Raw genomic sequence first — 15476 nt, forward strand, 5'->3', positions numbered from 1 at the left:
TTTTGGTCAGGATGTAATTGTTGATCCCATGGTGCCAGGTCTGGATTTATCCCTAGGAGTCCTCTCCCACATCGTCAGGGATGTCACCCCTGGATGTCATGTCCCACGTAGGGGGGAGGGCAATAATTTCACTTGCAAAATACACTGCCACAAATTTATACTATTAATCTTCCTCCCAGCCTTCCCCCAAAGAGACCTATGGCATTTTACCAGGATAACTGTGCATTGGGGAAAAGGAAACAATCACATATTTCAGGGATTATTAGACACTGGCTCAGAAATGACATTAATTCCAGGAGACTCCAAAAGTCACTATTCTGGTGGTCCACCAGAATAAAGGGCTTATGGATGTCGGGAAATCAATGGAGTTTTAGTTCAGGTGCACCTCACAGTGGTTCCATTGGGTCCCTGGACACATTCTGTAATTATAATAGACATGCTTAGCAACTGGCAAAATCCCTGATTTGTGGAGTGAGGGCTATTATGGAAGGAATAACCAAGTGGAAGCCATTAAAACCGCCCCTATCTAGAAAAATAGGAAATAAAAAACAATACAGGGAGCAGACCATGGTGGCTCAGCAAACAGAGTTCTCGCCTGCCATGCCCAAGACCCGGGTTCGATTCTCGGTGCCTGCCCATGTGAAAAAAAACAATACAGGATTCCTAGACAGACTGTAGTGATTAGTGTCACCATCAAGGACTTGAAGGCTATATAGGTGGTGATTTCTACCACATTCCCATTCAACTGTCCTATTTGGCCTGTGCAGAAAACAGATGGATCTTGGAGGATGACAGAGATTACTGCTAACCAGGAGTTTACTCCAATTGCAGCTGCTTTTCCAGATGTAGTACTGTGGCTTGAGCAAATCAACACATCCCCTGGTACCTGGTATGCAGGTATTGATATGGAAAACGCTTTTTTCTCAATTGCTATTTGTAAAAACCAACAGAAACAGTTTGCTTTCAGCTAGCAATGCCAGCAATACACCTTCACTGACCTACCTCGGGGGTATATCAACTTTCCAGCCCTAGGCCATAATCTAATCTGCAGGGACATTGGTCACTGCTCCTTCCCACAAGACATCACATTAGTCCATTTTATTGATAATATCATGTTGACTGGACCTAGTAAGCAAGAAGTAGCAAGTATTCTATACTTATTGGTAAGGCACTTGTGTGCAAGAAAATGGGAGATAAAATAAAGGGCCATTCTACCGCACTGGAATTTCTAGGTGTCCAGTGGTGAGGGGCAACACCAAGATATCCCTACTAAGGTGAAGGATAAGCTGTTGCATCTGGCCCCTCTTATGACCAAAAGAGAGGAACAATGCCTAGGTGATCTCTTTGGATTTTGGAGACAAGATAATCCTCATTTGGGTAAACTACTCTGGCCCATTTACAGAGTAACCAGAATAGCTACTAATTTTGACTGGAGAAGGAACAGGGGAGGCTCTGTGATATATCTAGGCTGTATAAGCTGTTCTGCCACTTGAGCCATATGATGCAGCAGATCTAATGATGCTGGAAGTGCCAGTGGCAAATAGAGATGCTGTCTGGAACCTTTAGCAGGCCCCTATAGGAGAATAACAATGCAAACCTTCAGGATTTTGGAGCAAATTCTTGCCATACTCTGAAGACAACTGCTCTTCTTTTGAGAAACAGCTTTTGCACTGCTACTGGGCCTTAGTAGAGACTGAATGCTTAACTATGGGCAACCAAATTACCATGAGACCCAAGTTGTCTATCATGAGTTCAATGTTGTCTATACAATTCAGGCATAAAGTTAAGTGCGTCCAGCAGAACTTCATCATAAAATGGAAGTGGTATATATGAAATAGGACTACAGTGAATCCTGAAGGCACAAGTAAGTTACATGAGAAAGTGGCCCAAATGGCCATGGTCCCCACTCCTGCCACATTGCCTTCTCTTTCCTAGCCCACAGTTAAGACCTCTTGGGGGAGTGCCTTATAAAAGGAAGAGAAAATTCAGGCCTGGTTTATAGATGGGTCTGCACAATAGGCAGGTATCGCTTGAAAGTGGACAGCTGCAGCACTACCACCCCTTTCTGGGACATCCCTGAAGGTCACTGGTAAAGGGCAATCCTCCAAGTAGGTGGAATTTTGAGCAGTACATCACATATTGTTCATTTTTCTTGGAAGGAGAATTGGCCAGAGGTGCTTTTGTATACTGACTCATGGGCTGTTGCCAATGTCTTGGCTGGATGGTCAGGGACTTGGAAAGAAAATGATTAGAAAATTGGTGACAAAGAGATCTGGAGAAGAGGTATGTGGACAGACCTTTCTGAATGGCCAAAAGACATGAAGATATTTGTGTCCTATGTGAATGCTCACCGGAGGGTGACTTCAGCAGAGGAAGGTTTTAATAATCAAGTGGATAAGATGACCCATTATGTGGATACAAGTCAGCCTCTTTCCATAGCCACTCCTGTCATTGCCCAATGGGCTCATGATCAAAGTGGGCATGGTGGTAGGGAGAGAGCTTATGCATGGGTTGAGCAGCATGGACTTCCACTAACCAAGGCTGACTTGGCTACAACCAAGTCATTGGCTTGGTTGTTCAGTGCCCAATCTGCCAGCAGCAGAGACCTATACTTATTCCCTGATATGGCACCATTCCTCAAGGTGATTGGCCTGCTACCCAGTGGCAGGTTGATTACATTAGACCACTTCCATCATAGAAGGGGCAGGGATTTGTTCTAACTGGAATATACACATACTCTGGATATGGGTCTGCCTTCCATACACAAAATGCTTCTGCCAAAACTACGATCTGTGGACTTACAGAATGCCTTAACCATCATCCTGGTATTCCACTCAGTATTGTTTCTGATCAAGGAACCCACTTCACAGCAAATGAAGTGCAGGAACTGGCACATGCTTGTGGAATTCTTTGGTCTTATCATGTTCTCCATCATCCTGAAGTAGTTGGATTGATAGAACAGTGGAATAGCCTTTTGAAAACTCAATTACAGTACCAACTAGGTGGCAATACCTTGCAGGCTGGAGCAATGGTCTCCAAGAGGCTGTATATGCCCTGAATCTGCATTCACTCTATGGTGCTGTTTCTCCAATAGCCAGGATTCATGGGTCCAGAAATCAAGGGGTAGAAATGGGAGTGGCACCATTCACTGTTCTAGTGATCCACTAGAAAATTTTTTGCTTCTTGCCCCTGAAACCTTAAGCTCTGCTGGTCTACAGGTCTTAGTTCCAAAAGGAGGAGTGCGTCTACCAGGAGACACAACAATGATTTCACTGAACTGGAGGTTAAAACTGCTACCTGGCCACTTTGGGCTTCTCATGTCTCTGAATCAACAGGCAAGAAGGGGATTACTGTACTGTCTGGGGTGACTGATTCTGACTATCAAGGGGAAAGAGGACTGCAACTACACAATGGAAATAAAGAAGAGTTTTCCTGGGATACAGGAGATCCCCTAGAGTGTCTCTTAGTATTAACATGCCTATGATTAAAATCAATAGAAAACTGCAACAACTCAATCCAGGCAGGACTATCCATAGCCAAGAAGCTTCAGGAATAAGGTTTGGGTCACCCCACCAGGCAAAGAACCATGGACAACTGAAGTGCTTGTTGAGGGTAAAAGAAATATGGAATGGGTAGTGGAAGAAGGTAGTGATAAATAAGAACTATGTCCATGTGACCAATTACAGAAATGAAGATTGTGAAGGTATTAATATTTCTTCCTTGCTTTGTTATGAGTATGTCTGTATTTGTACACAAAGCAAATATCTTTGTTTTCTTCTCTATCTTATCCTCTTATCATATGACATGCTGTATCAGTCATGTTGTAGTATTTAAGTTATAGGATATCAAGTTTAAGAAGGAATATTACCCAAGGACTTGAACTCTATTCTGGATTTACTGTGTTTCTGTTTATATGCAGGACAGTTGAGTACTGTTAGGTGAAAAATATCTCTGTTATTGTTTTCCTTAATTAGAGATTATGTATGGTTTAAGGTGATGCATACAGCTGCCAAGTTGACAAGGGGTGGACTGTGATGGTTAGGTTCATATGTGAACTTGGCCAGGTGATGGTGCCCAGTTGTCTGATCAAGCAAGCATTGACATAACCATTACTGTGAGGACATTTCCTGGACTTAAATCATCAGTCAGTTACTTGCATCTATGGCTGATTACATCTATGATCAACTAAGGGGAGCATCTTCCACAATGAGAGGCATTTAATCCAATCAATTGAAGGCTTTTAAGGGAGAGATGATGACTTCACCAGTCAGAAAAGGGCACTTTCATTTCTACTTCAGCCAGCCAGCCTCTCCTGGGGAATTCAATGAAAACCTTCATTGGAGCACCCAGCTTGCAGCCTGCCTTACAGAATTTGGACTTGTACATCCCCACAGTTGCATGAGACAATTCTTATAAAAATATCATAATATTTACAGATACCTTTGGTCAATTTTGTTTCACTAGAAAACCCTGACTAAAACAGATGGGAACAGGGCAGCCTTTAAACTTAATTTATGTATTAAGAGGTCTTGCCATCCTGGCGTTGCGAACATGAACTGTTTTCACTCTTGTGTGAGTTTTGGAAATTATTCTGTCTGCTCCTTTTTGCTGATCTTTCTTCAGCTGTTGTAAGTTTCCTCACATGCATGTGCTAACCAGTTCTTAGTTAAAGAATCAAGAGGTTTCGATCCAGAGCTTTCTCTCTGTGCAGTTTTCTCCTCTCTGATACTCTACCCAGACAATTTTAGTTGCTTAGAAACTGATGGGCTCTGTTTGAGTTTCCCACCTCTGCACTGCTATCTGTCTGGAAATTTCTCCAGATCCCTCATAGGGATCACTGTCTTGGGCTGCCTGTTGTTGTCCAGTCTATACTACCCCTACCACTTCTCCTTGTTGCAGTTATTTATAGATTATCACACACTTGCCTCAAGTTCATTCACTCTTACTTCTTGAAGATTTCTTGGTAATAGTATTACTCTCTAAAATACTATTTAACAAATCTTGGTGATTTCAATATCCACACAGAAGGTCCTTTCAGTACTCTGGTTTCTCCATCTCCTGATCTCTTCTCTAGTGGTCATGCCCCCTAGCCTACCTCAGCTGTCCATAATCCAAGTCATTCTCTGATCTTATTTTTAACATAACTACATCCCTGACATAGATTCAATATCAAACATCCCATTCTTTAAACAAGACCTCCTCTTTTTTAGTCACCCCCTCTAGTGATCAACAATTCTTGATCCAACCAGGAATGGGTAATTTTGTAACCTACTTCCTTTTTTCATCTACCTCCCATGATCTCTAGCCTTCTTTAACCCAGGCTTAGATTCCATGGCACACTGGAATATCACTCTCTAGCACATACCATCTACTCTTGCCCTGCACTCTCCTAGTTCTATTCTTAGTACCATCTCTGGATAAATCTTTCTCTCTCTGCCAACTCTGCCCACAACTGCACTTGCTCAGGCAGAACAGCCTGGAGGAAAATATACAACGATGCTGACTGATCTCACTTGAAATTAGTGACCAATAAAGCAGAACGTTAGTGCTGCCCAACAATCTAACTACAATTCCCTCATCCACATGTTTTCCACTTTTCTAGAAAATTGTTTCATAACTTATCATCTCTCTTCAATCCACCAATAACTGCTCTCCTGTCCTCACTTGTCAGGTGGTATTTTGCTTCTTATTTTCTGAAAAATATAACTTTCACAAGCTCCCATCACCTACTATCTGCATCTATATTTACTATCTTTCCCTCTACTACTCAAGAATTAACTGTCAACAGCCCTATCTAAGGTTGACTTGTGCTCTGGAGGCATCCCATTTCATCCCATCTTGCTTATTTAAGTACATGTATACAGCAGTTCCTTTCTCTCCCTCCAGCTTCATCAATTCCCCCCTTCCTGCTGGATCTATGAGGATATTGCATTAAGAGACAAAAAATAGTCCCAACTCCACATTCCTGTTAACTATTGGCCCATTTCTCTGTTGCCCTTTATGGTATTACTTCTTGGAGAAATGTCTAATCTCACCGTTTTAGTTTGCCAGCTGTCAGAATGCAATTTACCAGAAATCCAATGGTTTTTAAAAAGGGGAATTTAATAAGTTACAAGTTAACAGTTTTTAGGCAGTGGAAATGTCCTAATTAAAGCTATTCTATAGAAATGTCCAATCTAAGGCATCCAGGGAAAGATACCTTGATTCAAGAAGGTCAATGAAGTTCAGGGTTTCTCTGTGAAGTGAAAAGGCACATGGCAAACACCATCAGGGTTTCTCTCTCAGCTGGAAGGGCACTTGGCAAACATGGCATTATCTTCTAGCTTCCTCTCCAGCTCCCCAGGAGGCATTTTCCTTTTTCATCTCCAAAAGTCCCTGGCTAGTGGACTCTCTGCTTTGTGGTTCTGCAGCATTCTGTCGTACTTCTCTAGCTTTTTCCAAAGTGCTTCTTCTTTTAAAGGATTCCAATGAAACCAATCAAGACCCACCTGGAATGGGTGGAGACAAATCTCCACCTAATTGGATTTAATACCCGCACTGATTGAGTCACATCTCCATACAGATAAGCTAATTAAAGTTTCTAACATACAGTACTGAATAGGAATTAGAAGAAATGGCTGTCTTTACAAAATGGAATTAGGATTAAAACATGGCTTTTCTAGGGTACATAAATCTTTTCAAACCAGCACACTCACTGTCTTCCAATTCTTCTCCTAGCATTTTATTTTGAACTAACCCTCACACTCCACTGAGACTGTTCTTATAAAGGACACAAAAGATCCAGAGAGTTCCACGTTATTGCTAAATTCAAGTTTCTATTCTCAGTCCTCATCAGCTGGTTCTTCCTTATCTCCTCAACTTCTAACTGCTGGAATGTCCCAGGGCCAAGTCCTCAGATCTCTTCTGGAGCCATACCTCTCACCACAGATGATGTCATCTACTCCCAAGGCTTTAAATACCATTTATAGACTGGCAACTCCCAAATGTATAATTCAGGCCTCTCCCCCGAACTCTGTATTAGTATGTCCAAATGACAATTTAACTTGTCTACTTGCATCCAATAAGCATTTAAAACTCCTGATCTTCATGCCATCTGTACCTAAATTGCTCCTTCCACAATCTTCTATATCTCAGTAAACTGCAGCTCTTTTCTCCAGATTACTCATGCTTAAAAGTTAAGAAACATCATAGAGTCCTTTCCTTCCTTCACAGTCCACATCCAGTTCATCAGCAAATATCGGTGGGTCTACTTTCAGAATATATGTAGACTCTAGCCATTTCTCAAATCCATCACTACTACTACCCTAGTTGGAGCCACCATTAGCTCCCATCTGAGGTATTCTACTAGGCCCCTAACAGGCCCCTCTGCTCTGGCTCTTGCTCTCAAGACCATAGCAGTCATTATTTTATTCTGACAGCTTTTCAGGGGCTTCCCTCCTTACTCCTTAACAGCCATCATGCTTACAATGGCCTACAAAGCCCAGCATGACCCAGCTTCCCACTGTCTCGGACCTCATCTCCTACCACCCCCTCACTTGTTCTAGTCCAGTCACACAGGGCTCATTGCTCTTTCTTGGATATTCCAAACAAGTTTAGTGCCTTTGTCCTTGGCATTCCCTTTGCCCAAAAACAGTCTTCCCTAGAATTGACATGTCAGGCTTCCTTTTCCTTCATGTCTCTGTTCAAACACACCTATCAATGAGGCATCCCCTCACATATATAATAACATAAAACAGAATACCCCAACCAGATTCCTTATCTCTCTTACCCTGCTTCATTTTACTACAAAGCATTTAAATATTTAATTTTTTTTTTTGTTGCCCAGGTCTCCTCACCAGACTGAAGGCTCTATGAGAGCTATATCCCTGATGCCTAGCACACATTTAGGGCCTAACAGGCCCCTCTGCTTGGGCTCTTGCTAACCCCCTCTTGAAACTTTCATTGGCTTCCAGGGCACACTCACTCTTGGTTGTCCTGTTATCTCACTAGATGATTCTTTTCTTTCTCCTCTGCTGGTAAATAAAAAGGAATAAGGAGACGTTAAACCCATTGTGGGAGATAACCAGTCTTCTACGCTAAGCTGGGTGAGCCCTACGTCAGCTGGAAGGACAGACAACTACCTACCCTCCAGAGAGCAAATACTTCAGTACCCAAAGATGCAGAGAACTTGCTTTATATGTGTGTAGATAGGACACCTGCAGCAGGACAGCCAATGTATGAAATTGTATTAGCTTTTTCCTATTGATAAGGAAAACTATTTCCTAAAAGAGGAAATGTTTAAATTTACTTTTTGTTCCTTCAACCGATGGAAAATATAAAACTGAATTCACTGTATAGTCAAGGAACTATTAAAGTGACTTATTTTGTAAAGTAAATAGGTAATCCCTCATTTACCTGGTCATAGACAGTAGATACAATTATAAGAGAAATAAAAATGAGCATTTTTCTACCATAAAAATAAGGTTGGCTAAATTTAGAGAACAAAATTGAAAAATGTTCCTGATTTAAAAAAAAATAAGGAAGAGAAATTACAAAATTGCATTTTCCCCTAAATTTAGCCAACGTTGTAAAGAATGACTGGCAAACTATCACAGGTTAGAGGAGACTAAGGAGAAATGACAACTAAGTGCAACATGGGATCCTACACTGAATCCCGGAACAGAAAAAAATAGACCTCAGTGGAAAAACTGGTAAAATTCTAATAAAGTCTATAATTTGGTTTAAAAACAAACAAAACCCTCAAACAAACAAAACCTCAGTACAAGAATAGTCCCTTTCTTAGCACTTCACACCTCACACACATCTTATGAATAAGTACTTGCTCTGCCTGGAAATTCTACACCTGTCAAACTTGCCTTTCTAGGGCTGGATACATTTAGTTGTTAGACGGTTCTTCCTCCTATCACTTTCGGTTATAGCTGTTTGCAATTTCACTCAGTCTAATTCCTCTTTTACTTGATCTTCACATATTTTACATTCTGTCTCAAGTTTCTTTTTGAAGCTTCATATACCCAATGCTCTTCAACTCACACACCATGATTTTTGCAACCTCAAGCATTCCCGTCACTCGACTTTTAAAGTATCTGAGTTTGTCAGTGGCCTTGTTAAAAGAAATGCTCAGAACTGAACACTAGTGTGGAGCGCATATGAAACTATTTCTCTTCTTTTGTATACTATGCTTCTACATTTAAAATTGTCCTCTAACTTTTAGCAGCTACATTACACAGTTGATCATTACTGAACTCACAGTCAATAACTTCTTCATCTTTGACATATGGATTCCTATAAAGTACATCTGAGAAGGGAAGAAGGGAGCCCAGCTACTAATAGGATCCTGCTATTCTACACTCTTAACCACAACTATTTGAGTGCTGTGTACGTGACTATTACAAATCTACACCTACCTACACTTCATTTTCAAAATCTAACTAAAGAACACATTTCAACAAATCTTATGAAAATTAGAACTAAAACAAAAATAAACCAAGTAGTTCTCAACCATTATTCAATCGACAAACCTAAAATCTTGCACAACAGCCTCTTGAAGGTGCAGTACATAGCTAGCAATCATTTACCTATACTCACACGGTATAGTCCGATGCCGTACCAATCAATCCTGAGGCTTTTTTTTTTTTCTCAGAAAATCACCCTGGCAAGTGGTAAACTGAGATGTCTCTATAAGGCATCCCTCTATGAGAGTCTTTGTTCACCTGTAAGCTTTATCCGAGAGTCATAAATCTCAACTAGAAAGCTACCTAGTCACACACACACACATACTTTAAAGGCTGCCATGCACCATCTTCCCAAGAAACCAAAGCGTCAGATGTGAGTTTCCCAATACCTTTTCCTGAGCTGGAGTCATCTATTATGCAAAGCTTACTCATTACTCCCTTAAATGTAGGTATCATCAGTCTATTTCCTGACCTTTCACCCTCAACAACCCCAAACTATTTTGGACCAAAGCATCGGTTATTTTTGTCAGGTGTAGAAACCATACATAACACGTGCATGGGGATGCTCTGATATCCACAATATGTAAAAACTTGAACATTTAGCGATCGCTTAACCCCTGGTATTGCACAATCGGCAGCCTTAACAAAGATACAAATATTTTCAAAGACGCTTCCCATATTTGTCGCTTTAGGGAGAGAGCTCTTAAGTTAAGAATGGGATGCCAACAACACTCTGCCACCTCACACGATCCCTACGATGCGCCGAAGGGAGGCGGCTCGTGGGCTCGGTGACCAAGCGGGCTCGGGACTCCGCAAGCAGAGTCAGCGCCAGCCCGCGCTCCCCTGACCCCCTCACCTCTCTTGTCCAGGAGCCACATGAAGGCGAAACAGGGGAGGAAGCCGATGGGCCCCCAGAGCACCAGAAGCGCGATGTCCCAGCTGGAGAAGCCGTAGGCCTGGCGCGCCGAGTTCTGGATGGGGCCCCAGGTATTCCAGACCAGGCCTTGCGCGAACGCGAGCAGCGAGAACAGCAGCAACACCAGCCAGCGGCGTCCGTACACCCGCCCGGGGCCCGGGGCAACCGCGGGCAGAGCCGCGGCCACCGCCGCCTCCCGGCTTCTCCAGACAGCTCCCGACCTAGGCCCGTGCCCTGGCCCTAAGAGCGGCTGCCGCTCCTCTTCGCTGCTCCACCCTGAGCCCATGGCAACACGCGGCCCGCGGGGCTCCGGCCCGGCTCGGTCCCAGTCGCCGCGGAACAGCCCGGCCGGGGTGAGGCTGCAGGAGGTGGAGGCTGAAGCTGCTCGGGTCGCCCTCGGCCGGGACCAGGCTGGTGCGCCTGCGCGGCTCGAGAGGGCCAGGGGCCGGGAGGCGGGGAGGAGGCAGGGGTGGTCCAGAGGCCGCCTCTCTGTGGGTGGGGGGATGGTGGCGGGAAAACAGGCGAGAGGAGAGGCGCAGGAGTGCTAGTGGGAGGACAGCAAGGAAATGAAAAGACAGGGAGGAGGGCGGCTGAGCCCTAAGGAAAACAAACTCCTGAATAGGCTATATTAGAGGAGGTTGGGCAAGCACTCCCGGATTGGGCTGGAGAAGGAAGCGGCCCAAGTGTACATCATGTCCCTAATAAACAACTCGGCGACCTCAGGTCATTTAATCTAATGTTTGCTTCTATATCGGTTTTTTTCTTATTTTTGTTGGGTTTATAACTACAGAAACAATAGAGGGACATAGTATAAGAGTGAGGTGTAGTGGGGACCGAGGGATTTGTCGCAGGAGAACCACTTCTTGTGTATTTTTTTAACGTGAAATAAGTACTACCTAGTTTTATCAGCTTTTTGTGCCTTACATACTCAGTGAGATTTTAAGCTCACCAATTTGATATGTGTGTGTGTACAGGTACGTGTGTGTATCTTTCTACCTATTTTGACTGCAACTCAGGCTAGCATTAAAGATGTGTTGATTAAGGCTGAAAAATTTCTGCCAAAGAGGTGTCCTAGATCCATCTCTAGTTTTTATGGTTTTGACCAGAGAAATAGGAAATGAGAAGAAAGGTGGGGATTGTTGATCTCTCAATCAGGCAGTCGTTTGTTAATTTCTATATGCAAATCTAGGAGCCTGACATCTCTGGATTTATGTCCTTAAAACCTTAGTCAAGCTACTTGACTTTTTAGGTCAGAAATTGAATCATGGGGAACAGTTAAAGGGCACGTTGACTGAGGTTCGTATTCGCGAGCAGCCAGGAAAACCGAAGGGAGTCACATTACGGCCAGAGGAGCATGAGCTATCCACGGCTGCAGTGTAACCAAACTCAGACACATTTCACTGCCCAGAGCCCCATAAAGAAAGCAAAGCATCCCCTAAAACTCCAATACTGTGGGATGGAAAAGGAAAAAAAGAAGAGAAAAAGAAACTAAGCCAGGAAAAAAAAAAAAAGACACTGAACGAACACTACAGTGTCACAACAGAGACCACGTGTCTGCATTTCAATGACAGAAAAAGAAAACAAACCCGCTTGGCCGGGCCCAGCGACCGACACGTGACCTCCGATGGGCGGGGACTTCCGGGGAAGACTCGTGGAATGGCTAGGAGTCCTTCCTGTCCGCCGCTTTGAATCCGGAGTTTTGCTGCTCGCTCTCCCACCACGGAGCCCCTCTCGTGGGAGTCATGGCTGCAGGTTCGGACGAGACCACGGATACCGCCCTTGCAGCTGGAGCTGGAGGGAAAGAAGGTAGGTGCTAAGCTGAGATCAGACCCTGAGTACAAACCTTGTGCCAACTGAATCTCTTGGCTCCTCTCGTGTGGCCTTTTGGTTGAGCCCCAGTCCCAGGTTTCCGAGGATGTTCCAGTCCTTGCACTGAGCTATGAAGAAAATGATTTGTTTTCTAATGAACTTGTCTTTTTTCGAATTGTATCAGATTTTTGATCCTTGTACAGTCGCATCCTACCAGTGCTGTTTCACCTGTAAGTGTGTTATGAATGTTAGAGGATTAAAATTAAAATTGTGAGATTGGATACCACCCTTGAGCTAAACGGAGATATCTGGAACTTTTGCGAAGAGGAATTATGAGCTTTTGCTCGAATTTTATGAAACCGCTGGTTGAGAGAACAGGTGAGGTTTGGAGGCCCATGAGCTTGAGCTCCCTGTTCACGTTTTTGAATGACTGCTCCGTGCATGGTTCTGTTCTGGACATTGCTAGTAGGGCCAGATACTTTGGGATGTATTTTCTCAAGGAACTCACAATTGAGTAAAGCAGCCTAGAAAGGTAAAAAGAACGACTAATATGTAATCACTTGTTAAGGGCTTAAAAGAGGAAGAGAGATCCCAGTGGGGGAAACATAAGTGCTTCAAGGAGGGAGTATATGAAGGTGGACATTTGTGATTGGATGAGATTTTGACCAACTCAGGTTAGGGGATAGGAGGATATGGAAAGACTCAGAGCAGAAAAGCACTGGATGAATGTGTCTGAAGGGTAAATGGTCAGGTTATCCTAGAGTGTAGAATAATGTAGGAGAAGGTAATGAGAGAGAAAACTGGAGAGGTTGTTGGGGCCAAATTATGATGTATTGTGAATGCCAGGGTGAGAAACTTTGGAGACAATGGGGACCGTTAAAGTTGTGGGGTTTTTTGGGAAGAAAAATTATGTGTTTTGACCTATACTTTATTGGCAGTCATGCATAGAAAGATTGGAGTTGGGGTCCTGAGGGTGCAGAAACCTCTTAGGTTATTTAGATAAGGGGAACAAGTGCCTCAGCAAGGTGTTTACGGTGATGACAGTGGGAAAGAAAAGAAGGCAATGAGGTGTAGTGGTAGGTTTAAAGGCTTTGGAGTTAGGACTACCTGGATTTGAATTGTGGCTCTTTACTCACTAGCTGTGAAATAACCCAAATGGTTTCTCCATCTTCAGAATCTTTTGACTCTAGTTCATTATATACACGTTATGACCTAAATACATGTGATTATTGCTATCCCAGAGCTTACAGACTAGTAGGGAAGTTGCACATTGATTTATAATAGGTGTTATAAATACTATAAAAGGAGAAGGACTCAGGAGTGGTGTTATTCCTGGACTTTAGAGGTCAGAAAAGAGTTCTTGGAAAAAGTGACTTCTAAGCTAGGATTCAAAAAGTAGACAAGTATCACCCTACAAATACAGGTTAGAGAGATGACCTTTCTGAACAGAGAAATAGTAACTTTCACAATCTCCTGCCTTTATAACTTGCTCTTATATCCTAGGGAGACAATTCTTGAACTTCATCTAGACCTCTAATCTATTGATTCTTCCATTTTACTGTCCTCTATACCCTCTTATCCAGCTTAGAGTACATACCATTGTTGATTATTATATCTCTCTTAAAAATACACACTAATCTCTTCTCCCTCTCTCCCTGCATTTTTTTTTGGCATGATCAGGCACCGGAAATTGAACCCAGGTCTCCAGCATGGCAGGTGAGAACTCTGCCTGCTGAGCCATTGTGGCCTGCCCTCACCCTGCATTTTGTTCTTCTGGAAGAACTCCTACTCTGATGAATCCATCCTTCTGCCCTCTTTATGTCTGCACCTATATGGCCGAACTTTTCTTGAAAAAGTCACATAGCTGCACAGATTGATACTATAAAATGAAAAGGGCTAACCTATTGCATAATAACCCAGCATGGGCCTGAGATCCTTCTGATCCTGTTTCTCTGGTAAACCTATGTTCTAACTTTATCCAATGACAATTCCCTAAATGCTATAGCTTCTCTCTATTTCTTTTTAATTTTCAGCTAATGATTTGCAAATTAATTCTGCACCCATACTGTTGACTATTATCTTCCTTCACTATCAAACCATAGTTCGATCATCCTTATTTCTCATCTATACTACTATTATATCTTCTTGATTTCTTTTCCTTTGTTCTGTCTTGTGCCGGTCCAATCCCTTTTCCATTCAGCAGGGGGAGAAAGACACCGTCTTGCTAAAAAAAAAAAATTCCGTGTTTTCTACTGGACTTAGACTAAAATCTAAACTCAAAACCATGGTCTTAATCTTCAGGTTTCAAAATATTTCATGTCCTCAGACCTTACCTGACCAGCTTACTTAGTTTTGGGGGAGGGGGCATGGGTAAGCTCTGGGAATCGAACCCAGGTCTCTGGCACAGCCTGCGAGAATTCTCCCACTGAGCCATCAGTGCACTGTCCTAACTTATTTAATTTTTATTTTTTATTTTTTTGAAGACCAACTTATTTAAAATAGTCATCTTATTTTACAACCCTAGATGTTTTATAATGTAGCATCCTTCTTCCTTCATTACTTATTGCTATCTGTAATTACTTGTTTTTTATCTGTTTCTTCTATTAGAACTTAAGTACCTCGAGGGCAGGAGCTTTGTTTCATTCACTACCACGTACCCAGCATAGCTATATTGCCAGGCACATAGTGGGCACTTAATACGTATTTGTTGAGTAAATGAATAAGGGAACTCTGGGCCAAGTCCAGAAACAAGAAGAGAGAGAACATAGCATGGTCCAGGAATTGAAAAAAGTTGATGTGAGGCATACTGAGGGAAGAGGGGATCCTCAAGAGCCCTTTTTGTCAAGTTTAGAAGTCTGAACTATACCCTAAAGCAATGGGAAGCCTTTGAAGGACTTTAAGCCTAAAAGTAACATGATCAGATTTGGTTTCAAGATTATTCTAACTGTAGAGGGAATAGACTGGAAAACAATCTAGCCCCTCTGAGCCTCAGTTTCCTCATCTATGAAATGCATGATATCATGAATATTAGAGATAATATATGTAGATCATCTAACATAGTATCTGGCAGGAATTAGGCATTCAACAAATGGTAATCCTTTTTATTAACAGAAACTGCTGGCCGTGGTGATTGCTGTTGAAACAAAGGAAATTGGAGATATCGTGAAGATTTCCCTGCCTGAGTAACTGGGTGTCAGTTAGGAATGTAGAAGAGGAAGTGGTTGGAAGCAATATTGAGTTTTAATATAAATGCATAGATTTTAAGTATGGGAGGATAATATAAAAAAGTATCAAACATG

At 42.6% G+C, this 15476-nt stretch overlaps 2 protein-coding genes across 6 annotated transcripts in view; one reads left to right on the top strand and one right to left on the bottom strand.

Moving 5' to 3' along the window:
• Window positions 1–10932, bottom strand: part of SLC49A4 (solute carrier family 49 member 4) — a 118400-nt gene extending 107468 nt beyond the window's left edge. Inside the window, exon 1 of the mRNA XM_077118147.1 lies at window positions 10309–10932. Within this exon, the coding sequence (XP_076974262.1) occupies window positions 10309–10654 (346 nt within the window). The 5' untranslated portion in view covers window positions 10655–10932. The remainder of the gene's footprint in view (window positions 1–10308) is intronic.
• A 444-nt stretch (window positions 10933–11376) lies between these two features.
• Window positions 11377–15476, top strand: part of HSPBAP1 (HSPB1 associated protein 1) — a 101147-nt gene continuing 97047 nt past the window's right edge. Inside the window, exon 1 of one of the 5 annotated variants that reach the window (XM_077118143.1) lies at window positions 11377–12174. In XM_077118143.1, coding sequence (XP_076974258.1) covers window positions 11993–12174 — 182 coding nt within the window. In that variant the 5' untranslated portion in view covers window positions 11377–11992. The other 4 variants (XM_077118141.1, XM_077118145.1, XM_077118146.1 and 1 more) reach the window with 4 other exon arrangements.

This window comes from Tamandua tetradactyla, chromosome 10, assembly GCF_023851605.1.
Source record: "Tamandua tetradactyla isolate mTamTet1 chromosome 10, mTamTet1.pri, whole genome shotgun sequence".
Classification (NCBI taxonomy): domain Eukaryota; kingdom Metazoa; phylum Chordata; class Mammalia; order Pilosa; family Myrmecophagidae; genus Tamandua; species Tamandua tetradactyla.